Below are 27007 nucleotides of genomic sequence, written 5' to 3'. Positions count from 1 at the left end.
AAACTGAATACCACTCTTTACTTACAGGGTTGACATGAAGATGACATGAGAAAACACAGGTGAACTCTGTAAACCTTAAAACACTATGTAACGGTAAGTTATTATCATTAAAGTTATGCCTAGATAAGGGATATAGATGGATAAGCTTCAAGTCTTTAAAAAGGAAAAGTGGAAAAAAAAATAGTTTCTAAAAATTTCTGCCAAGTATTAAAAAAAAATACACATTCATCCAACACTATACAACAGAAAACTTTAATTACATTTTCAAATACAAAATGACAAATTTTAAATGATATGTAATCAATTATTGCAAAACAGAAATAAATGTACTACCTTTCCCTTGAGCAAATATAAATTTGGGCCTATTGGGACAATATATACCTGAAAATTTAAGTCTGTAAGGCACTTTGGAAAAGAAGGTACTAAGAAATAATCATTGGGAAACATGTGACAGCTTTAAAAAGAAAAGATATGTTTTGTTATTTATTTTATAAGAAAGCAACTAAAATTATATCTGATCCTTTATTTGGATTTCAGCACTGTCAATCCAAATATTAGTTTTTCTTCAAGAATGACTATTTTCATATCAGATTATAATCTGTTGACAATGGTGAACATTTTACTTGTGACAATTCTTTGACAGAAAAGTATTTTCAAGTCTGTTACCTTATCTATTAATTATACCACACAGAACTCAAGCAATAGGTAAAAAATCTTCTTGAGTTTGCTACTTTTTAAAATTATTGGAATAGAAATTAATTATAATTAGAAACCTAGTCACTTTGCATCTAATCAGTATGATACCTGTAACTCACAAATCCATCCAATGTACATTGACATAAAAACAGTGTTGGTTTTATTCTCAGTGTGGGTAACTACATTTGATTTAAATTAATTTCAAATTACCCAGAGACAAAAAGACCTGTGAATTGAGTACAGAATCCATTTAATGGACGTTAATACTGCTTTTAAAAATTAAAGAAGTTCACAAGAGAACATGTTTTCCTAGACTACTGTATATGCAATAAAAAGACAACTTTTTTATTTTTTGCTATGTTATTATTTCTTGCTTTCTCTGGGCTGTTAAAGGAAAAAAAAACTCTGCTTGTAGAATTAAGTACCATTGATTACTGTCCAAAAAAAAGACAAACATTTGATACTACCCTACAACTCCAAAAACTATAATAAATTGACTATTTCCAGAATCTTGCATTTAGAGGATACCTCTAGTTGATTGGATGTGCTGGAAAAGCTGTTCACAATAAATCAGAGATCGGTGTTTGTATTTAACAGCTTCAATTTCTTCCACTAGTAAGTCAGGGAACAGAATACTTCCTTCCTTTAAAACCCCTATGAAAAAGACAGAAAAATTCTGCTTAAAAAAAAAAAGCCAGAAACCATAAATGAACATTGAAAATACTGCCATCTCCTCATTTTGAAATCATTGGCTTCCTATGCAAACATAAGCTGTATATGTTTATACTGAAAAGAAAAAAAGTTCCAGAATTAATTACTCATTTATTATATCTGTCTAACCTAACAGTGACAGAAAATTTTAATTAAAAAGTCATGACAACCAAACTTCAGGTTGCTGCTAGCCTTGAAATTAAATAAATAAAACAAGTTGTTGGTAGAGATCTTTTGACAAAAAAGAAATCTTTCTGATTAGGAAGGTGTAAGATAGGAATGAGGGAAGTATGAGGGGAAGAGGAAGAAAGAGCAGATTTTACCTATTGATATTAATTTCCCTGAATAACTGGGTCATCTTCATTACTGCTGACTGCCCTAATCCAGGAGCTCCATCAGAAAGCAAAAGACTAAGCATGTACTGATGAAATTATTACAGTTTTGTATTCTAATAAAAAAAACTGTGACCTAGTGACTTTCAAATGTCAGAAGGTATTTAATGAAAGACCTTACCTCTTTTGTTTTAATCCAAAAGTGGGTATGTTACTCAGCCACAGACATACATGATTTTAAAAATTATTGTAAAAAAATTAATGCTAATGTCCAACCCAATGTTGCTAACGTTGAGATTCTTTAACATACATTATTTAAAAGAAGAAACAAGCAATAGACTAGAAATAGGACAATAAAAAAGTAGTCACTGAAAATTTCTAGAACATGAACATTACATTATTTTATTCAAATATTGTATTATTTTAAATCCAGTCATTCAGTTGAAAAACTATCTATAAGACTGATAATTATATATTCAAAATCATTTTCTACATATCACATGGCCTGGGACCACATAAGCAGAAGACCTCGACATGAATAAGGCTTTATCATTCTCATTCTATGGCCCTACCTGATTCTACTAGGAGTGGTGTCCCAATTATCTCATCAGCTGCTTCCTGATTTCATTTTAGCAATTGTAGCTGGTCAGGATTATAGTAAACTGAAAAAAACCTTACCTAATACTGCATCCTGAACTGTACTGTCTGGATCATCAAGGTGAACCAACAGCTCTTTGTAAAGATATTGCATATTGCCTTTAAAAAAGGATTTTCCATCATCATCATTTTTGATACACTTAAGCCAGCTAATTAAGGAACTTGTGGCTGCTATTCGTACTTTATTTGAAGCATCATCCAGGCGTTTCAAGAGCTCTAAAAGAAGCAATGAAAAATTTAAAGCAATTATTATTAAAAATCACTGTAAGTAATGACCTGAAATGAATTAATCCACCTATTTATTTAATAGCTATTATGTTAAAGACATTATTAGATATCATGGAAGACAGAAAAAAAAATATGACCTAATCTCTGCCATCAAGAAGTTCATAATCTAATTGAGGAGAGAAGACATAGATATATCATGAAGAGATAATATATGGCAGTAAGTAGTAAATGCTAAACAAGTGGTATGGGTGTATGTAATATGTATACATATATATATATTCATAAACACACATATATGTATGAATATATCACACAAATGCAGACGCACAAACACATACATATACAATAGGACTCTGGTAACAGTTTGGCTGGAGCTATGGGTGTGAAATCAAATGTAACTAGGATGATCCCAGACACGGTAGACAGAATTTGATATGGCCCATCAAAAGAGGAGTAATAGTTAGGTAGATGTAAGAGATACGAAAGCACAAAGCACGCTCGCAAACAGTTTGGCTAAGAAGAAGGTTCACACAGAGAATAATAAGAAACAGGAAAGACAAATGGGCAGAATCCTAGACAGGTTGTAAAGGGACCTGAATTTCATTGACAGCTCTGTCACTAATAACCTCTGTTACTTTCAGGAAGTCTTCCATGGTAGGAACCACTTGAAGAACAATTTTTTAAAACGAAGACACATTATAATTTCAGGGATGACTGGAGACAGTAGGAAAAGAGAATTAAATTTATTTTCAACTTTTAAGGAAATATAACTCTTAGCCTTAGTTTCCTTATCTACAAAATGAAAAGACGACTAAATAAGCTCTAAGATCCATTTCAGCTTAAAAATGTCTAAGGGGTCTCATACCCCACTGATTTACCAAGAACAGAATATTCCCCATGATATTTAAAAATATTCTTTTATTGATGCTTTTTGTTTTTACATCACAGCCCCCTCCAAATAGTGTCTTCTGCCTACCTAGTAACAACAAGCAAAAGTGTCAAAGTCTAATAGGATGTGCCACATTCTGCCCTATAATATCTGCTGGGAAAAGGGGGATATATTTCTGGATATGATCTCTGTGACTAAGATCACCCAAATCAAGACTCTGGCTTCCTTCTAGTGTTTTGGGTTTTTTTAATTTACATGAATGTAATTCACTTCTAGACTTCAAATTATACTGTAAAGGATAATCATAACTATTTGGTAATAGTTAAAAAAACAAAAAAGTACATCACTGGAACTAAAAAATTAGAAACAATGTAACTTAACAATTTAATATTTGATATACCCAAGAACATAAATTACTTAAGAGAGATCTGCCCATCTGACAAGAATTGCTGGGAAAAGCAGAAAGTAGTTTGGTAAAAATCAGGGTAATAGTGTAGACCACAAAAAAACTCAACATTACTATGTGACCCAAATATTCTTTTTTGTAAACAATATTTTATTTTTTCCAATTATATGTAAAGATAGTTTTCAGCATTCATTTTTATAAGATTTTGAGTTTCAAATTTTTCTCTCTCCTTCCCTTCCTTCCCTCGCCCTGAAGATGGCAAGCAATCTTATACATGTACAATCATGGAAACAGTTCCACATTAGTCACGTGACCTGAATATTAAAGGTTGAAAATTAGAAAAGTACCAGATCAGACTCTTTCACAACTAGGACTGGGTGAAGAATTCTTAAACAAACAATGGATTTAGAGGTGATTACAAAGAATAAAATAGCTTAGGATTATCTGTGACTGTGAGATCACACATGAGACTATGGTTTTGAAAGATTTTTTTCTTCTGCGTGAAGTCATATGTATCAAACCTATGACCTCGGTGTGCTCAGCATCCTTCTCTAACAACTGACCTGACTGGCCAAGACTAATGGGATAAAGTCTCAGAAAAAAATTCTAGGGCTTATTTGCCCTCTGGTGGCCAGGCACATGAAATCAGCTGTATGTACCTCAGAGGAAAGGTATTTACATAACAGACAACGTATGCTCTCTTGAAAGCCGAAAGCGAAGTAAATTGTTTACCCACTGCCTAAAATAACCTTTGAAATTATAACGCAGTTTAATACCTAAAAAACAAAACAGAAAAACTATTCTTCAAATGTTAGTGATTCCTAACACTTCTGATTTTAATTTTTTCCTGTCCTAATCCAACCTCAGAGTTGAGTAGTTCATCTATAAAAATACCCATTAGAAGAGTTGTTATTCACTCATAAGTGATCCATTTGTAATGAAAATTATTATTCACTAGTTACAAAATCGATGACATGACAAAGGCACTAAAACATGTGTTTCCCTACTACTTAAGGTCTTTATTTGTAAATTAAACATGTCAGTGCATCTATGATCTCACCTAATTGGGTAAATCTCAATCCTGAAGAACAGAGATTATGGCCCATTTTCTCTGCAAACTTACACTTCTCTTTTCCAGGCTTTCCTATATATCTTCCAAAGGGAGTCCATCCAACATACTGAAGGCTCTCTCTTAAGTTTAGTTACCAGTACAGTACTGAGGCAGTATACATGATACATAACCGGCCCATCTCCTCTTCTGATCATTTGGCTCCTGAATCTTATCTTTTATACTACATGTGCTCCAGTCTACTTACACCCACTAAGCATCTCTCCACTGCTCTTTGAGTAACTTATAATTTTATTTTTATTCTTTATATATTATAGCTAGAATAATAATAATAGTTGGTATTTATGTAGCACTCTAAGGTTCCGTAAAATATTCCTCACAACAACTGTGAGGTATACACTATTATTATCACCTATGAATTATAGGACAGTATATAGTATCAAAGAAAGAATACTGGCATTGAAAAGATGTATTTTTGTTGTAGGGAGTAGCTTGAGATCAGTGAAAATGTTGTACAATTTCCCAAACGTAATTAAATTTGTTTTTTTTCCTTACTCTTATGCCTGAACCACAAGAAGGATGCAAAGTCAGACAATTTCTGAAGAAAGGGGAATGTGTTAGTCTTAGCCATCACATTCAGGACCAAGTAGAGCCAGCCAACAGCATTCAAAGGGGAGCAGAGTTGGACTGAACTACAAACCCCAATCCAAAAAGTGAGGCTGGAGAAATGAGTAAAGAGAGGAAAACACCAAACACAATAAGTATTTCAGAATGAGAAGTTAAGAGATATATACAGAAGAAAAGAGTAACCTCACAAGTCCAAACAGATTCAGTGAAAAAACGTCCTGGCCTTTGGAACTATAAGAGTACCTGGAAGAAATGAAATGAGATACAAAATGCAACGTTAATAGAAATGACAGCTAGGGAAAAAGAATGACAAGGAGAAGACAATAGTAAGCCTTACCCAAGAATCAAACTCCCTGAACTTAGAAGTGGACAAACAGAAGGCAATGACTCCATGAGACAACATGAAATATTAAAACAAAATCAAAAGGCTGAAAAAAAAAGGGAATATATTATGTATATATGTGTGTGTGTGTGTGTGTGTGTGTGTGTGTGTGTGTGTGTGTGTGTAAACAACTGAGCTAGAAAACCAAATTGTAGGGGCAGCTAGATGCTGCAGTGGATAGAGCACCAGCCCTGAAGTCAGGAGGCCCTGAGTTCAAATCTGGCCTCAGACCAAACACTTGCCACTTACTAGCTGTGTGACCCTATGCAAGTCATTTAACCGCAACTGCCTGGGGAAAAAAAAACCAAATTGTACCAAAAATGGAAGATAAAATAAAGGAAACTATTTGCCCATATATTTACCAACAAAACACCAACTATATGAATTGGATGATATTTACAAAAATACAAAATACCCAAATAGAAGAAATAGATTATCCAAAACAGCTCATTATAAAAATGAAGTTGGACAAATAATAAATGAAGTCCCCCCCCCAAAAAAAGATTTACAGGTGAATACTGTAATACATTCTGAGAATAACCCATCTAAAAATGGGGACTCTTTCTGTGATACAAATATGGTCTTGATACCTAAACCAGGAAGAGAGCAAAGCAGAGAAAGAAAACTATAGGATAATGTATCCAATGAACAATGACATTAAAATATTGGCTAAAATTTTAGCAAAGAGATTATAACAACATATTTTTAAAACTTATATATTATTAGTAGGTTGGATTTTTACCAGAAATGCAGGAAAACTATAACCACAATATACGCTATCAATAACAAAAATAATAAAAACCATGATTATTATCAATATACATTAAAAAGGGTTTTTTTAATGAAATCAATAGCCATTCTTGTTAAAAACACTAAAAGGCATAGGCAAAAATTGACCTTTCCTTAATAATCTCTCCTCCAAAACCAAGAGAAAACATGTTATGTAATGGTGAAAGATTAGAGACCTTTCCAATAAGAGGCAAAACAAGGATGGCCAAGGAAGACTGCTATATAATATAGTACTAGAAATGCTAGCTTATAGCAATAAGATAAGAAAAAAGAAATGGAGGAAATAAACATGGGCAAAGAGAAAACAAAACCTTTTTTTTTTTGCAGATGATATGATGGTCTAGCTAGAGAACCCAAAAAAGTCAACTAAAAATTTAACTGAACCTATGCATTTAGCAATGTTGCAGGTACATAAAATACATACCAACAATAAATTAGAGCATACAAATTTACATATCATTATAACACAGTAAGTAAAATTATATATATCATTATACCAACATTACGTACCAGCATTTCCATAAAATTACCAACAAAACCCAGCAGGAAGAGATAAACAAAAGAAATTCCATTCAAAGAATTACAGAGTGCAAAAAATATTTGGGAGCCTGTCTACCAAGATATACCTAACAACTACCTTACTAAAGCCATAAAACAATCTTTACAGAAATAAAAGGAGACCTAAAAAATCGGAGAAATGTTCATTGCTCATGGTTAGATTGTGGCAATATAAAAGTTATCATTTTTATACTACCTAATTCATTTTACTTATTTATTCCCACAGCAATCAAACCAGCAAAGGATTATTTTATATAACTAAAAAAAATAATGAAATTCATCTAGAGGAACAAAATATTAAGGGAAATAATGAAAAAAAAGAAAAAGTGGGAAGGGGGCCTAGCAGTACCATAGCAAGCCATACTACAAAGTAGTAATCATCAAAACTATTTAGTATAGGTTAAAAAATAGAGAGGTAAATTGCCAAACGCTGTGCTAAATCCTTTACAATTATTATCTCATATATCATATAATTATCATATCGCATCACACCATATCATTAGTTTCTTTCATTGTCTCCCACAACAACCCTGAGAGGTAGGTGCTATTATTATGCCCATTTTACAGATGAGGAAACTGAGGTGGACAGAGGTTAAATGACTTGCCCAGGGTCCCACAGCTAGTAAGTGTCTGAAGCTAGATGGGTTCTAGGTCCAGTGCTCTATCCACTGTGCCACCTCGTTGCCTATATATTAAGTATAGGCCAATATATCACACCATATAAACTAAGATAAGCTTCAAATGGATACCTGACCTAAACATAAAAGGTGATATCATAAACAAATTAAGAGGGCAAGGAACAAATCACCTTTCAGATTGACAGATAGAAGTTAATGACCGAACAAGCACTAGAAAGGATCACGGAAAATAAGACGGATAATTCTGATTAAAAGTCTCCTGTCCAAGTTATATAAGATACTGATTGAATTTATAATAAGAACCATTCACCAACAGATAAATGGTTGAAGGATAGTTTTCAAAAGAAAAAAAACAAGCTATAAAAACAGCTATATGAAAAAATGTCCTAAATCACTATAACTGATGTTTTACCACACATCCATCAGACTGACAAAGACGACAAAAAAGGATAACTGCTGGAGGGGTTTTAGAAGAAAAAGGCACACTGATGGTGGAGCTGTGAATCAGTCTCCAGCGGTGGGAAGCCAGGGCCTTGAGAACACATGTGGCCCCCTAGGTCCTCAAGTATGGCCTTTTGACTGAATCCAAACTTCACAGAACAAATCCTCCAAATAAAAGGGTTTGTTCTGTAAAACTTGGACTCAATCAAAAGGCTGCACCCAAGGACCCAGAAGGCCACATGTGTCCTCCAGGCTGCAGGTTCCCCACCCCTGGCTAGCCATTCTGGAAAACAATTTGGAACTATGCTCCAAAATTTACTAAAGCACATACCTTCTGACTCAGTGATACCACTACTGAGCCTATTTTATTTCCCAAAGAGATTAAAAATAAATAAATAAAAGGACCCATACGTACAAACATCTATAACAGCTCTTTTTGATATAGCAAAGAACTGGAAACTGAGTGGGAGGGGCGGCGGGGTGTGCCCATCTGCTGGAAAATGCTAAACAAATTATGGTATATGAATGTAAAGGAATTATTACTGCACTGTAAGAAATAATGAAAACACAAGTTGAGAGAAACCTGGGAAAGCTCATATGAACTGATGTAGAATAAAGTAAGCAGAATTAGGAGAGTAATTTATACAATATATAAAGAAAATAAATTTAAAGTTTCGAAAACCTTGACCAGTGCAGTAATCAGCCATGATTCTAGGGGACTGATGATATTACTCAGCTCCTGACTGAGAGGTAATGAACTGAAGATGCAGAATAAAGAACACCCTTTCAGATACAACCAAAGTGGGAATTTGTTTTGCTTGACTATGCCTATTGTACAAACTCTGTTTTCATTTTTGTTCTAAGAAGGGTGGCATGCAAGGGAGAGAGTGAGAAAAGGAGAAGCCAGGTAAAACAAAAAATTAAACAAACAAAAAGCAAAAAAAAAAAAAGACAGGGACATTGAAGCACACACAGAGGGAAAAAACCCCCCAACAACAACAGAAAGAAGGCCAGAAAGAATCATAGATAAGTAGGATAGTTTTAAAAACTACAGGTTGAATCCATTACATATTTGAAAAGAAAAGCAAGCTGTACATAGTAAATACCTTTAATTTCATATACAATCCTGTTTTTCTGCTCTGCTACATATATGGAAAAGTCCATTTTATTTGGTATTTGTTAAGTTCAGAAAACAAATTTTAAAAAAGGACAGGATTTAGAAGACATAGGTGTTAGTCTTAACAGGTTCTTCAACTAACTAGCTATGTGACTATGAGAAAGTGTTAAGTAATTTAACTTGTTTGACTTTTGAAGCCCTTTACTGGTCCCATCCTGTCTTTTCGGCCTTATTAGACATTACTTCCCTTCTTGAACTCTGATACAGTTAACTTGCCTTTCTATTCTCTTGATCACATTCTACTTCCCTGCCTTTGCAGGAAAGGACAATCACTTCAGAGAATCCCTGACTTCCTTGAAGACACAATTTAAGTACCATCTTTTACACCTGGAATTTCTAAGCTGGGTCAACTGAAAGGGGTCTATGGATAGACTGCAGGGGGTCCATTGATTTTTTAAAAAATATAACTGGGTGGGGCAGCTAGGTGGCACAGTGGATAGAGCTCCACCCTGGGAGTGAAGAGGACCTGAGTTCAAATCCAGCCTCAGACACTTGACACTTACTTGCTGTGTGATCCTGGGCAAGTCACTTAACCCCAATTGCCTCACCCACCCCACCCCCCAAAAAATATATATATATAAAAAATTGGGTTCCTTTGTAGTCCTATGTATTTTATGCTTTTAAAAACATTACTCTGAGGAGTCCACACGTTTCTGCAGATTGATAGAAGGGACCATGACAAAAAATTGTTAAGTATTTTTGTTCTACTCAAAACCTACCTAGATTCTCCAAATAATGATAAGAATGATAATAAAAATTGGGGCTGTGTGTGTGTGTGTCTTCTAACAGGATGTAAGATCCTTAAAAGCAGAGATGATTTCATTTTTTTGTCTTTGTCTACTCAGTGCCTAGCATAGTACCTGGAACTAGGTGCTTAATAATTTTTTCTGATTATTGATTCTCTGGGCCTCAATAAATGGAATTGATAAGATGTTCTTTAAGATTCATTTCACCGGGGGCAGCTAGGTGGTACAGTGGATAGAGCACCCGCCCCGAAGTCAGGAGGACCTGTGTTCAAATCCAGCCTCACACCAAACACTTAACACTTACTAGCTTTGTGACCCTGGGCAAGTCACTTAACCCCAACTGCCTAAAAACTTAAAAAAAAAAAGATTCATTTCACCTCTAAAATTTTAACTCTAGGTATGTTTTAGATGTTAAATTGTGTTAAAATTGGGGAAAATGTATGAACTGACACAGTGAAATAAGAAGATCTAAGGATACAATGACTATAATGTAAATAAAAACACCACTTCGAGTTATCAGAACTCAAATTAAATGCAATGACTAAATTTGGTTCCAGAGGACTAATGATGAAACATACCTCCCTCCTCTTGATAGAGAGATGGTATGCAATCATATAAAATAATACACTAGCTATAGATGTGGTCACTGTGACGGTTTTTGCTTAACTAGTTTATTTTACTTATTACAAGAGAGGATTCTACATGTGTATATGTGGGGTGAGAAGACGTTATTGGGAATTATTAAAATTATTAGTAATATTAGAAACAAAAAGCATCAATATAACAAAAAATTGGTAACATTTTCATTACAGTTCAATAAAAATATAATCAACTGCAAAATGAGTGTATTTTGGTGGTGAAAATAAGTCCTACCAGGATAAATCTTGATAAGTTTTTCTGGATCAATTGTGTCAGTACAGGCCTTTAAAAATATGTTAATAATACGGCATGACATTAATCGAGTCATTTTAGAATCTTCTTCCAGTGTATTAATAATTTGAGGCATCAATAATTCTTGTATTTCTATTATCTGCAATTAATAAGAAAACACAAGAAATATAAAGATTAACTTCTAATTCAAAATTGGAACTAATCCTGTTGATAAGAATTTTATATCAAAGACCTGGCATACAGTATGTGCACTTACAAATATAAAAAGAAACATAGTTTTTATGTAAAATTTTAATGAATACTTGGTCATTTCTGACATTCTCTTCCATGAAGCAAATGTTTACTTAATTTAAAAAGTTATTTTTGTTTAATCTATCTAGTTATTGCCCACAGTGCATCATACTCCCTTTCCATAATTAATCATGTAGCATGAAAAAGTTTCATGACAAAATTACTCAAGAATATATTGTTTTTCTTCCAATTGGCATTTCAGTAATACTTTCTATTAGAAATAATCACTTCTTTAACCTACCACAAGATGGTGCTCATGCACTATATGAATATTTTGAAATAACTTTTTTCCCCTTAGGTGTTCTGTTATTTTTCTGCAGAAGAAGCTATGAACTCAAAACAACAGCAGAAACTTAATATTACACTATGGTTAAATTTTTATTACAAAAACAATCTTTGTCAAAGAGATAAAACATTAGAAAAATAGAGTAATTCTTCTTAAATACCTGTGATTACCAAAATGATGAGAATATATGTTTATGAGGTAAAATATACTAACCTTGTGAACTTCACTGATTAGGCCTTTTCTATTTCTATATTTTTTTATATTCCTAAAAGTTTTCTTCTTGCTCTCAACAGAGCTATAGGTTAACAACTTTTTCTCCTCATTTTTTCCACATCAAAACATTTTTGCAGGATCTCTGAACTTAACTACAGATAATTTAGTTGGTTAAAATGTAACAGCTGAGTTTTATAAACTTAATACTTCATAATAAATACTGATATTTGTGCAACCAGAAAATTTTTATTAACTATATCTGTTCAAAGCTTCTTCTCAGAATTACTTTACATTTAATATAGCTTGGAAATTATTTTTGGCACTACTCACGTTTTCTCATATAGGCTTTACAAATGAATTTGAGAATTGTACCTGTTTTGATGAAAGTATCTCACTGTGAATAAGAGCCCAAAGGCATGATATAGCTGTAGTTCTAATAGCAGCTGCTGTTCTTCCAGCATGCCACTGCAGATTAGGAACCAATATGTCTTTTATCACTGTCTCAAGGTGACCATAAAACTGCCTAAAACCAAACAATGAGAAACCAAATAAAGAAGGTAAACAGTTGCTTTACAAAGGAGAAAAAAAAACCTACTTTCAAAAAACTTCTTATACTCAGCAAAAGAAAAACAGAATCAATGAACAGAATTCTTTCTTTCTTTCTTTTTTTTTTTTTTTGGCTAGGCAATGGGGTTAAGTGACTTGCCCAGAGTCACACAGCTAGTTAGCGTTAAGTGTCTGAGGCTGGATTTGAGCTCAGGTCCTCCTGAATCCAGGGCTGGTGCTCTAACCTCTGCGCCACCTAGCTGCCTCAATGAATAGAATTCTTAAATATTACACTGACCAGATGTAAAGAAAGGAAACTGATTCTACTCCTTTGGTGTCTGCCTACTCTTAGGAAGGATAGGAACGTTTGCCCATCAACTCATATGCCTAGGACTACTCTTAAAGCCCACTCAAAAGAGGAAGTAGCCAATGCAAGGAAGGAGCCATAAAACACAGACTTCTTATTTTGGGGCTGTAGAAGAACCCAAAAGCCATTTGGCCTGTGTGGCAATTAAGGAAAGTAGCTTTAAGGCAGCAGATGGAATCTAAGTAGGCTCACAGGAAGTTTTCCCCAACTCTAACTCTCAGTAAACTGAGGAATTTATTAGTGATTATATCACAATTATAAAAATATTTTCTTGCCAACATTGTTCTCACTTCAAACAAAAGAAAACTCATAGAAACAGACAATATAAATCCCTGTATATATTATAACTCTCAAAAAAAGGGAAACACAGGTTCCATCTTAAACATTAGCATAAAAAAAGGCAAGGGAGGAAACTACATAATCACCCAGACAGCCAATAAGCAAAATGGGTTCTGAGGTACCCAAAGTACAAACATAAAAAAAGATAACACGATGGTCAATTTGGTTGAAACAAGAAATACTTGATGTGGGGCAGCTAGGTGGTGCAGTGGACAGAGCACCAGCCCTGGATTCAGGAGGACTTGAGTCAAATCCAGCCTCAGCCACATAACACTAGCTGTGTGACACTAGTCAAGTCACTTAACCCCACTGCCTAACTCAAAAAAAAAAAATTAAAAAAAAATACTTGACGACATAGGCTTTCAAAAAAAGCTGTTCAATTTTCAACTAGTTGATTAAATCAAGGTACATCAATATAGTTCAAGCCCAAATTCAAAACTACATATAGCAACTTTCAAATGTTCTCTAATGCAAGAATATACCCCCTAGCACCTACAGATTTCTTCATATGAAATACCTTCAATGCCTATACTAATTCGTCTCAAGAATTCATTCTATTACATAGATTCTTTACCTCCCTCCCCAGTAGTGAACTAGATATTCTCTTAAGATTTAAAATGTGGAAGAAAAAATTTCAGAAATCATTGATTTACATACATGTAAAGTTCTAGAAATGATCTGTATTTATCAAATGAAAATGAATTCTCTATTAATGTATCAATCTATATTTCTTACTTCATTTGTGATATTAAAAAACATTTATATAACTATTAAATTGCTTTCTCTTCTTGGTTTTAATATCTCTTCCCCAGCAGATGGCATTTCAGAGTCAATAATGAAAACACACAACTTTTGAAAAGGATTTCTGGTTTAACATGATTTACAGATTTTCAATCAAAATTTTCAATATTTTAATTTTTAAGCTGAGTTATTTCCTACGTAAAAATTTAAAGGAAGAATTTTTTTGGAACTGCTTAAAATTTACTTCTGTAAGATGGTCTACGTAAGGTGATTCTGAAGATATATATATATATATCAAAGTTTGCTGGCAACATATGAAGGTTTCTTGGTATGCCAAAATGACATACCCTCTTATAATTATTTTTTCTAAATATCTTACATTTAATGTCAGTAAGTCAAACTAGTAAGACAACATGAAAACATTAAGCCAAATAACAAGACAAAATCATTAGAAAAATGAAGAATAATGAGCCACAAAGAAGTAAATAAATAAATAAGGTAAATCAGAACCTGTCAACCTGAACTGCTAAAACGTAGAAAGTGGGGGGAAAAAAACAAATTGCTTCCAAATAATGAATTCTATTGTGTACAAAAAAATGTACATCTGTTCAGGAAGAATTAGTGACTCTAGAGTATCTTTGGTCTGCCCTAAAATGAAAAAGTATGCTAAGTAAAATTTTCTATCAGTCTTTTCTAAAATTAGTCATCATATTTGTGTCAGATTTGTTGTGTCAAAAGAAAAAAGTTCATCAAAATGGCATATCATTCCTTTAATCATTCAAATCACATATTGAAAAGCTTTTTTTATAAGCATTTTTTATGTTGAGGTTGATATTGAATTCTCAATTTTTAATCAAAGATTAAGGCATGGTGACTTCCTAATGATTCGTCTTTGTTCCTGGCCCTTTTCCTACTGTTTCTCCTGTGCTGCATATGGATTTCTAAATGAAAGATGTGGCACAAGTCAAAAGGCAGTAAATGAAATATAAATATACATTTACAATAAAAGCAGCAGTCCATAGCATTTCAGGAATTTCATTTTACCCAGACCAATTCTACACAAAGGATACAAAGAAATTAAATTCCACAAAAATTTAGTAAGCACTTACTACTACTGTAGCATGAGCTGAAAGATTTATAGTTTAGATAAGACACAGGTCCCTGTCCTCATAAAACATACCTCAATAAAGATACCTCTAATCTCATCCATTAAATCAATCAATTGATGTAAGTGCTAGCAACTCAATTTAACTTCCCCCTTTATTAAATGCCTATTAGAAAAACATGGAGGATGCAAACATAAAAAGTCCTACTCTAAACAAATGCACATTCTCCTAGGGCAGGGGTTGGTTGGCCAGAGAGCTAAGAATCTGACATTTTAAAACATAATAAAACCAACAGAATAACCATTCTTAGTTGCCAGCAGTACAAAAACATGGGGTGGGCTTAATTTGACACTCAGGCTCATAGTTTGCCAACCCAGGGATATAAGATCATAGATTTAGAGCTGGCAGGGACCTTAGAGACCCTCTAGTCCAGAGGTTCCCAAACTTATTTGGTCTACCACCCCCTTCAAAAAAGAAATTATTCAATGCCCACTGGAAAATCTTTAACCCTTTAATTTTTTTTGAAATTTGCATCATTTCAAAAAAATATAATTTTTTTTAAAGTGACATATCTTACATTTAATAATTTATTATAAATTTGAGGGGGTTTTCCTGCATTGAAATTTTGATGACACAATACTGCACCACATAACTGTATAGTATCGTATCGTGAACAAATCATTACATGTACATATTCCTGCCAATGTATGCTGGACTTCCCGGACAACGTGCAACATGCTTGCCTGCCAATACTTCCTTGTTAAGACCTGTCGGCAGACTTAACCACTGATTAGTTCTAACTTGCATTTTGTGCGTTTATCTGGAAAATAATGTAACCACTATGACTTTAACTCTGTTACACAACAGATGAAACATTTATGAACGGTTTTTCAAAATTTTTATCTTCTCTTCTTTCCTTATGCTTCCACTGCCCCCTTATTTTTATTCAATGCCCCCCAATTGCACCTGAGGCTACCAGCCCCCTAGATCGTTCCCATGGCCCCCAGGGGGTGGTATCACCCACTTTGGGAACTTCTGCTTCTAATCCAACCCCCTCATTTACAGATGAAAAATCTGGGGTTCAAAGAGATTAAGTAATTTGTCTGAGGTCACAGTGAGGGTCAGAGTCTGAATGCATGTCCTCTAAATCCAGAGTTCTTACCACTGTACTAGGCTGCCTTGCCAGAAAAATAAGGACAAGATCATTTAAGAAGGGAGGGATCATTAACAACTGGGGATAAGGGAAGACTTCATGAAGGGATGTAACACCATAGCTGAGTCTTGATGAGCAAAAGCAGACCCAGTTCTAGGCGTGAGACAGCTTGTGCATATGCAGGAAAGCAGGAGATAGAATACTGACTTCAAGGTATCGCATGCAGTTTGTCTACAATGTAGAGTGTATAGAAGAGAATAATGCACAGTAAGGCTGGAAGGGAAAGTCAGCAAATAATATAGAAAAAAACCACCCCAAAGAATTAACAAAAATATTGTACAAAGGAAAAATAAAACTAACATTTACCAGCATGATCGTAATTTTTTTTTTGGTATTTGGTTATGCTTGTCTGCTTATTTATAAGATTAAACATTAAGACTTTTATAAAGGCTGCAAATATACAGGATTTATTTACTTCTAAGTAGAAAGTCCTCTTGGATACTGTCTACATGGACAAATGGGGCTAAATCTCTACTAATTAAAACATTCCAAGATGGATATAAATTATTAGATACTTTCAGAGTTTCATACGGTAGTTTGTTCCTTTTAAAATGCCAGAAGATTTTTATAATCATATGTATGCAGCATATTTAAATGGCTAATATTCAGCAAGCTGAACATCTCTTAGCCATTTTACTTTTTGTTACTGTCTACATGTGAAAGATCACTATCAGGGAGCAAGTGATCCTGTTGTGTTATTGTTGTAAAACCAAAGAACAGGAGAAATTGATAAGAAACAAACAAAAAAATAGGCTCCCTTCAGGGACTATTCTACAATTATCAGCCGGCTAAACCTCAACAAATATTTTTTACTTTTTACATACAGATAAAAATTTCCACACATAGAACTGATGCACAAGTTGTCAGTCACTTCCTTTGAGTTTTCTTGAATTGTTTTTTGTTTGTTGTACCACATTTCTGTGCATTCTCTTTTCTTTTACATGACCTAATTAAATGAGTGCTCTGTTCTTGGCTCTGTCTTCTTTGCTTTGCATTATATCATTAAGGTCTTTTCAAATTTCTTTATATTTTCATACTTAATCAGATTGTAGTATTCTACAATATTAATATAGCACAACAAATTCGCCCATTTTTCAACTGTTGAATATTTAGGTTGTTTCTAGTGTTTCTGAAATTATAAATACTATAAGTATTTTTGAAGAGCTCTTTCTTTTTGATAATCTAAGTCTCAAGTCTGACCATGACAATCCTCTGCTCCCTAATTTATTCCTCCCAGACATATGTTTTGAGAAGCAAATCAATGAAGATATTCCTTGCATCATTTCCCTTGACCAATTCTCTCTGCATTTATTTTTTTGTTTTTGCGTTCTGAAAAAGTAAAGTGTCTTCTCTGAAGTAACTGAAAAAACAATCAACTAGGAATTCCAAGACCAGGGGTTAAATCCCAGCTTTGCTACTACCTGTGCTGTGACCTTGAGGCAAGTCACTTTCCTTTTCTGGACCTATTTTCTCATCTGTAAAACTACAGGTCTAAACTAGATAATCTCTAATTTCCCTTACCTCCTCTAGAATCCTATGACTCCAGGATGGTATGTTATCTCTAAAGCAAAGCATTACATGACTAAAGTCTAAACATAAAAGACTTAGATTCCAAAATCTTCAGTGCCTCCTTAACTATCTCTTGGACAAAGTACAAACTCTTCAACTTGACATCTAAATTCCTTTATAATTTGATATCTATAATTACAGACATTACATTACAATTTCAGATATTTCAAATGATTCCTTTTCATATACTACATGATTCAGTTAGATTGGCCTACTATGCTCCTTGAATCTGGTATTCTATTTTCCATCTCTGCACCTTCACCCAGGCTTTTTTTTTTAATATAAATTTATTTTTAGCTTTCAACATTCACTCCCACAAGTTTTTGAATTCCAAATTTATACCCCATCTCCCCCCTCCTCCCACCCCAAGATGGCATGCATTCTGAATATCCCTTTCCCTAGTCTGTCCTCTCTTCTATCTCTCTCCCCTTCTCTTATCCCCTTCCCCTTCTATTTTCCTGTAGGGCAGGATAGACTTCTGTACCCCATTTCCCATATTTCTTATTTCCCAGTAGCATGTGAAAACATTTTGTTTTCAGTTATGCAAAACACGTCCATAGTAGACATGTTGTGAAAAACTAACTCTATTTCCCTTAATCCTATCCTGCCCTCCCATTTATTCTATTCTTTCTTTTGACTCTGTCCCTCCTCAGAAGTATTTACTTCTGATTACTCCCTTTCCCAATCTGCCCTCCTATCATCCCCCTGCTCTGTTGTCCCCTTCCCCCCCTATTTTCCTGTAGGGTAAGACAGATTTCCATACCCAATTGAATGTATATGTTATTCCCTCCTTAAGCCAAATCCTATGAGAATAAGATTCACTCATTCCCTCTCACCACTTCCCCTTTCCCCTCCACTGTAAGAGACTATTCTTTTCTGGTTTTTTTTGTGAGATAATTTACCCCATTCTACCTCTCCCTTTCTTCTTCTCCAAGTATAATCCTCTCTCATCCCTTAATTTTATTCTCCAGATATGACCCCTTCATCTTCAACTCACCTTGTGCCCTCTATCTATCTATCTACATATACATACATATAATTTTTTTTCTCCAACTACCCTAATACTGACAAAGGTCTCATGAGTTATAAATATCATCTTTCCATGCAGGAATGTAAACAGTTCAATCTTAATAAGTCTCTTATGATTTCTCTTTCCTGTTTACCTCTTCATGTTCCACTTGAGTCCTGTATTTGAAAGTCAAATTTTCTATTCAGCTCTGGTCTTTTCATCAAGAATGCTTGAAAGTCCTCTATTTCACTGAATGACCATTTTTTCCCCTGAAGGATTATACTCAGTTTTGCTGGGTAGGTGATTCTTGGTTGTAATCCTATCTCCTTTGCCCTCTGGAATATTATATTCCATGCCCTGAGGTCCTTTAATGTAGAAGCTGCTAAATCTTGTGTTATCCTGATTGTGTTTCCACAGTACTTGAACTGTTTCCTTCTGGCAGCTTGTAATATTTTCTCCTTGACCTGGGAACTCTGGAATTTGGCTACAATATTCCTAGGAGTTTTCCTTTGGGGATCTCTTTCAGGAGGAGATCTGTGGATTCTTTCAATTTCTATTTTGCCCTCTGGTTCTAATATATCAGGGCAGTTTTCCTTGATAATTTCTTGAAAGATGATGTCTAGGCTCTTTTTTTGATCATGGCTTTCAGATAGTCCAATAATTTTTAAATTCTCTCTCCTGGATCTATTTTCCAGGTCAGTTGTTTTTCCAATGAGATATTTCACATTGTTTTCTAATTTTTCATTCTTTTGGATTTGTTTACATGTCTGATTTCTCATAAAGTCACTATCTTCCAATTGCTCTATTCTAATTTTTAAGGAAGTATTTTCTTCAGTAAGCTTTTGGACTTCCTTTTCCATTTGGCCAATTTTGCTTTTTAGGGCATTCTTCTCCTCATTGGCTTTTTGGACCTCTTTTGCCATTTGGGTTAGGCTATTTTTTAAGGTGTTATTTTCTTCAGTATTTTTTTGGGTCTCCTTTAGCAAGCTGTTGACTTGTTTTTCATGATTTTCTTGCATCACTCTCAGTTTTTCCTCTACTTCCCTTACTTGCTTCTCAAAATCCCTTTTGAGCTCTTCCAAGGCCTGGGACTGATTCATATTTTTCTTGGAGGCTTTGGATGTAGGAGCTTTGACTTTGTTGTCTTCTTCTGGTTGTATATTTTGATCTTCTTTTTCACCAAAGTAAGATTCTATGTCTGACTCTTTTTGCTGCTTGCTCATGATCCCAGCCAATTACTTGAGTTTTAAACTCTTTGTTAAGGTAAGAGTCTGCTTCCAATGTGGAGAATGTATTGTCCCAAGCTTCAGGGGTCTGTATAGCTGTTTTCAGAGATACTTGTAGGGCCCTGTAAATTTTCAGTTCTTCCAAGGTGGTATGATAAGGGGCGAGGTGTTTACTCCTTTCCTGGCCTGTGACCACAAGTATTCCTTTCTGTCCCATAACTGTGAGGAAGGGTTCCTCTCCACAGCCACTCCAAGCTCTACCACGCCAGCATTACTCCTCACCCCAGCACCACCGCCCAGAACTGTGACCCAGATCCAAACAGGGGCAAAGCAAGAGATTCCTGCCTCAGCACTGGTAAAGAGATCCCTGCAATCCCTCTCTGATCAGCCACTAGATTCCCCCTCAGTCTGTGGGCCAGAAGCTCGGGAAGCAGCTGCACCCCACCAGGGCCACGCTCTTGGGGAATGGAGCTGAAACCCCACCTTTCTATTTCAGCACGGACAGAAACAGACTTTTCCCACTGACCTAAGTTGTCTTTGGCATTCATGGATTGAGAAGTCTGGAAACCGCCACAGCTGCCCGAGATTCAGTCCTCTGAGGCCTGCTCCAGGTTTGCTGTGGCCTGTGTGCCCATGCCGCGGCAATACACCTTTCTGATCAATCATCCAGGCTGTCTTGGGCTGGAAATTTGTTTCACTCTGTCTTTTTGTGGGTTCTGCTGCTTCAGAATTTGTCTAGAGCCATTTTTTATGAGTATTTGGAGGGGTTTGGAGGAGAGCTCAAGCAAGTCACTGCTTTCACTCTGCCATCTTGGCTCCACCCCTCCCCCCCACCCCCGGCTTTCTGTCCCCTAGACCTAGAATGTACTTCCTCCTCATTTTTCCGTCTTACAATACCTCACTTTTTCAAGGGTTTGCCTTCACATTCTCTAGTAGAATGTGGGGCCAAAACCATTTTCATTTATCCTTGTGTCCTTCACAATACTATCTAGCACATAACAGGCACTTAATAAAAGTTTGCTTGCTTCTTGAATAATACTGTCAGGAGATATTCTCAATAACTAGGTCAAAGGATATTACTTTCAAAATTTAGTAGCTTACTGTCAAACTGCTTTCCAAAAAAAATTTCACTAATTTATAGTTAATTCTTAGGCATCTATTTTGTGTTTATATTTTTGTTATCCTAAAAGATAAAATAAAATTCACTTTAAACTTTATGCTTTTCTTTCCTGCATTCAAATACAACCAAAAATTTCTCTAAAACAACTTTAATTCAAATTATTCAAAATCCTGTGATAATTCTCTAACAAAAGAAATTATTACAAAAGGCTTCTTGTGGAAAGTTACAATTTTAAAACTGATTACTTTGCAGAAGTTAAGTCGGTTTTCAAGTGGAATTCCTTAGTGTAGCACAATTCAAAACACTAGTGTTTCTTTGCTGAAGTTCAGAAAAGCACAGTAACTAGAAGATAAATATTATATTTGAATTATTAATGCTATGATTATAATTATTGGGTCCTGAAGAGCCAATTTTCCCACTTATAGGCTATCATCTATATGAATATCTGTTCACGAATGGGATGCCAACCAAAGTTAAATGTTACTATCTTTTTATGGCAACAATAACAAAACCACTGGTAGGGCTGTTAGGATCAAATGAGATACTCTATCTAAAGTACTTTGCTGGCCTTAAAGCATTATATAAGTGTTGGGTTTTTTTCCCTTCATTCACTTGGTTTTTACTTTGTGCATTGTTTGGTTGAACTCCTTTGAGTAATTATGGATCTTACTTAAGAGGTTCTGCAATCCATATCAAACTAACTCATAGGATAATAGTTCCAAATTCTATCTGGTTATAATTTTATATTTAGATTGACCCTGACTGATCCACCTCAACACCCTAAGCCCATTTCTTTCTCATTTCCCTTTTTGCTATTATAATACTTGTCTTATTTTTTTCCACGTTTTATTACTTCCTATCAACAGAAACATTTTAAGAAAGCTCTTCAAATCAATGAGATTTTTAAGATAACTACATAAAGACACCTTTAGGGTCATATTAAAAGATGTCAATACCTTAATAATAGTAAAAGCAGTTAAAAAAATACTAATTATTTGCTTTGTTTGTAAATGTACCACAAGGTCCTTACAAAATGAGAATACTTAGTAGATACATCATTAAAATAAATACATTCTAAAATTTTTTCACTTAATGGAATTTTAATGACCACACTGAAATAATTTTGATTAAACATTTCTAACTCATTATTTAAAATAATAGTTTATTCACCTCTAACAATTTCATTGTTCACTTTTATCCAATAGTAAGTAACTTAGAACATCATACAGTATTTTTGAAATTATCATCTCAGTTTTTATAAATCACAAGGACACATAATGTGGATGAGAATTACATGCTGTTTCCAAGCTATGCTGCCTCTGCTCTAGTCAACCACTTCATTCTTTTCATCCCTCCTCCCAAAAGAATCCTGGCCTCTCCCATGCAATAATAGGCTTCCCTACTTCTGATACCTTGTCTGGGATTGGACTTCCACATCACTTCCTTACCATTTCTAAAAAAGCTGCACAATGCCCCTCTAGCACCACGCCCTCCACTTTTCCACTCCTCCCTTCCCCCCCTCCCACCACTCCCTCCCTCCAGGCCCAACCCTTTAAGTATAGGCTTCCCTTTAGAAACTGAACTCCTGAAAGGAAGGGACATATCTATATTGCGTTCTTATGTTTGCATCTCTAGCATTTGGCCTTACCAAATGACAGGGCATAGTAAGCACTTGATAACTGGTCCATCATAATTTTCAATCATGTATGTGGTGACTTGCATAAAGTAAGAATATACTTACTGTTGAGAATTCACAGTACTGTTTGCTTCTAAAAACACTTGTGATAAGATTGTGAAGAGAGTCAAGCGCATTTGTGGATCTTTGGTTGGTTGAAGACAAGTCTTAATGATAGGAATAAAGTAATTAAGAGCTTTACCTAATACAGGACCTGAAAAACAAATTGAAAATTTGTTTTAGTAGCTTGGCAGTTTATTTATATAATTGAACTGGAATCCAGAAGATGTCATTACAAATTATACTTATTTTTATTTATGACAGAACATATAAATAAATATAGAAGAGGAATGAATGTTTTCCATGACATATATAAAACAGGCTTAAATGGAAAAGGTGATTAAACTTGGAAAAGTTAGAGTATGACAGTGTTTTTAAAACTTTCAGTTTATAATTCCCTGCTTTTGAGATGCTTGAGTATTTTTCCAATAAAAGGAGTTGAGGACAATTTAAAACAGAATACTATACTCACACATTTAATTAAATGATTTTTTAGTATCAAACTTTTTTTTTCATTCCCTCCCCCCCAATCATGTAATAGCATTTAACTTTTTCTAACTACACAAAAAGATAGTTTTCAACATTCTCTTTTATAAGATTTTGAGTTCCAATTTTTTTTCTCCCTCCCTTCCCCTCTCAAATATTTTTCTGGAACAGCAAATTAACAAGAAATTTTCAAATAGTTAAAAGATCAACCTAAGTTAACTAGGTTTCTTAATTTACCTACAACTGCCCAAACATTTCTCAAACTTTGATGTAGTGACATTAATATTGATTTAAAATGTTCTAGGCTATTGAGATCCTAAATAACAGTAATGATATTTAATATCTGGAAATTCATTGTCACAAAATAATCTCTGGTGTCTAAACTTGTATTGCAACAACGCACAATAACACAGACCATAAAACATTTTCTTTGCAATACACTGTGCCAATAAATAAAGTTTTAATTTAAGAACAAAAGGTTTACTCATATTAAAGTGAGTTCAGCTACAGATCCTTTTGCTAATAATGTAATCTATAACCAAGCAAAGCAGTCTGCACTTCTGTCTTTTAAAGATCCAGCATCTCAAAACATTTGAGTCAAAATCCTTCAAAATGAAAAAATTGAGGCAGTAGGAGGGAGAAGCATAATTAAACAAGATGCTACATGCAGGAATGAAAAGAAAATGAGAATTATTTTAAAAGGAGTTGTACCAGTTGAGCCAAAAAAGAGACAACAGGCATATATCAGCATAGGTGAATGCAAAGCAGTTGCTCAGAATTTTGATGATTTATTTTCTTTTAGCAACATACATCAGGCAAAATCTAGAAATTCTTCACTCAGAGGAAGAGGAGCAGATCAGATAGTAATACTCTCCAAATGCTTACTGAAGAGTTTTATTTACAATGAAAAGTTAACACAACATAAAAAAAAGGTAATGCACAGAACTAGAGACAAACATGAGTTTCTGTGAATGAGACCTTTTCTTCCCCCTGACATAAGAGTCTTTCATTGCCTACCTACCCAGGCTGTTATAAAAGTAAAGTGCTTTGTACACCATAAAGGATTATACAAATATAAGTTATTATTGGGTTCTAGTTATGAATCTTAACTAGCTATTTATGCAAAAACTTCATGTATATTTAAAGGTTGCTTTGAACAAATTTTGTGTAACGCAAATAAAATAAAAATTGGACTCATCTTTATCCTATGGAATTGAGAAAAAATATTTTAAAAATTGGTTAATAATTGCAAGTATTAAATTATACTTCAAGTAGATTAACATTAATTTTAAATTGTTTAAAAATACATTATCAAAACAGAAATAAAAATATACTTCATCATAAATATATGTACGTATAAATGTTTTATATTTAATTCTGTCCACTGGGGAAAAGAGAGATCAAAGAGAATGGGGTCAAAATTCACACAGATTTTTTGGCTCCTTGTATTCAATTAGGTAAACTACTGAAGCTTTTCGCAAAATCTATAAAATTGGCAAGACGAAAGAGAAAAATTTACCTCATTAATGAGTCCTTTGTAGATTGCTTATAAAACACTTCTAAATCCTCTGACCAATTACACAAGAATTTATTATGCACCTACTATGTGCCAGGCACTGATGAATATATAATGTTAAATAGAATTAATATAAGCAGGGAATTTAACTGCATAGCATTTCAAATAATATAGGAAATAAAAAGAAAACAGAAACAGCTTTTAAAAATAAAATTCTATTCCAACACTTAAATAATATTCTTTTCTAGTTACATTTTACTAACTCAAAGTGAGAATTCCAGGCTGTAGCTATAACCACAAACCAGTTTTCAACACAGAAAGGCAAAACACCTAGGTAATTACATTTTGAAGATGGGCTGTTTAGAGACAGCTAGTTGAATTGGACCAAGTTTCAACATAACCAGTTCCTTGATTGAACTGAATACTTTTCTTTCTTCTCACACTGGTTTTCCGATGCAGAAATGTACTCTAAGAAGCAAATTCAGAGCCAGCCTTTAGTTAGTACTTCCTAACGACTTACTTGCTTGTTTTTTGTTTTTTTTTGGCTAGGCAATGGGGTTAAGTGACTTGCCCAGGGTCACACAGCTAGTAAGTGTTATGTGTCTGAGGCCAGATTTGAACTCAGGTCCTTCTGAATTCAGGGCCAGTGCTCTATCCACTGTGCCACCTAGCTGGCCCCCCTAACGACTTATACTCTAGAAAAGACATTCTGGATCCAGCAATGGATCTTGCATTGGAATCAACTTTTAGAAACAGTATGAAAAATGGTGATTAGAATAATGTAAGAGAGAAAAGCCAAAAGTATAAAAGCAAAGGAATACCAAAAGAAGGACAATCATTGGAAATTTGTTACTGCTAAGCAACTTTTAAAGTCTCTAAAAGTTTCTGACATTTATAATTAAGGATCAAACTACTTCCTGATAAAATAAATTTTACTGTGTTCCTATAATTTCAAACACTGAAATTTAACTTGTTACTTGATAATGATCAAATTTCCATCTTACTCCATTTAGATATTAATCATGGAAATCTATCTAGATTTTCTCTCCAACAGACAAGACATCTAACTCTTTTACATACTGGGCTTAGTTTTTTCTACCTTTATTAGTCCGTGTTCACATGTTCCCTCCATCAGGAATGTCTCCCCTACATTTCTTTATTTCATTTTTGTTTTTTTATCCCTCAAAAGAGCACATAGGGAGAATTTAATAACTCCTTGCTGACTGACTGACTAATTCATTTACCAAAGTCCTACCAGGGCTTCCAGGACTGCACCAGACACTAACCACCTCTTCCTTTCTATAAACTGCACTTGTTTGTCTTTACTGAGGCATTCAACATTTAAATGAAAACAAGTAGATATTATCTTCTATCATATTTTTAAAGTTCCACATTAAGAATTTTCTTTGTATCTAAGACATCTCCAAAGGCCTCATGATGGAAAATGCTATCTACATCCAAAGAAAGAACTATGGAGTTTGAATGCACATCGAAGCATACTATTTGCTATTTTTTTCTTGTGTTGTGTTTTGTTTCCTCTTTCTGGTAGTTCCTCCTACTGATTCTAATCCTTACTTATAATATCACTAATATGAAAATATGTTTAATAGGAATGTATATGTATAGCCTACATCACATATTGTGCCATCTTGGGGAGGGATTCTGAAAGGGAGGGAGAGAAAAATTTAAAACTCAAAAGCTTATGGAAGTGATTGTTGATAAATCAAAATAAATTAATTTAAAAAAATATGAAGAAATTTTTAAAAAAGATTTAAAAAAAAGAATTTTCTTTGTCCTGTTCTTTGATTTTAAATTCTGTCGAATTTAGAAGTGGATTTATATTCCCTCTTCCCCCAATCCACCCCAAGCCTAGAAATTCCTGGAGAGAAGGGCTTTATGGGCTTCCCTTTCTGAAGGGCAAATGCCTTTTCCTCTATCCTTAACACACACGCACACATCTAATGTTTAATAAGGTATAAACTATGGAAACTGCATATCTAATCAATG

General features: G+C 34.2%; 1 protein-coding gene across 1 annotated transcript in view; it reads right to left on the bottom strand.

Moving 5' to 3' along the window:
* Nucleotides 1–228: 228 nt before the first annotated feature.
* Nucleotides 229–27007, bottom strand: part of DNAAF5 (dynein axonemal assembly factor 5) — a 74052-nt gene continuing 47273 nt past the window's right edge. The window contains exons 9-13 of the mRNA XM_020977312.2: nucleotides 23005–23152; nucleotides 12400–12550; nucleotides 11220–11376; nucleotides 2418–2612; nucleotides 229–1350 (exon numbers count right to left, since the gene is read on the bottom strand). Coding sequence (XP_020832971.1) covers nucleotides 1214–1350; nucleotides 2418–2612; nucleotides 11220–11376; nucleotides 12400–12550; nucleotides 23005–23152 — 788 coding nt within the window. The 3' untranslated portion in view covers nucleotides 229–1213. The remainder of the gene's footprint in view (nucleotides 1351–2417; nucleotides 2613–11219; nucleotides 11377–12399; nucleotides 12551–23004; nucleotides 23153–27007) is intronic.

This window comes from Phascolarctos cinereus, unplaced genomic scaffold (assembly GCF_003287225.1).
Source record: "Phascolarctos cinereus isolate Bilbo 61053 unplaced genomic scaffold, phaCin_HiC Scaffold_4;HRSCAF=312, whole genome shotgun sequence".
In the NCBI taxonomy this organism is placed as follows: domain Eukaryota; kingdom Metazoa; phylum Chordata; class Mammalia; order Diprotodontia; family Phascolarctidae; genus Phascolarctos; species Phascolarctos cinereus.
This window is presented reverse-complemented; position numbering and strand designations above follow the sequence as displayed.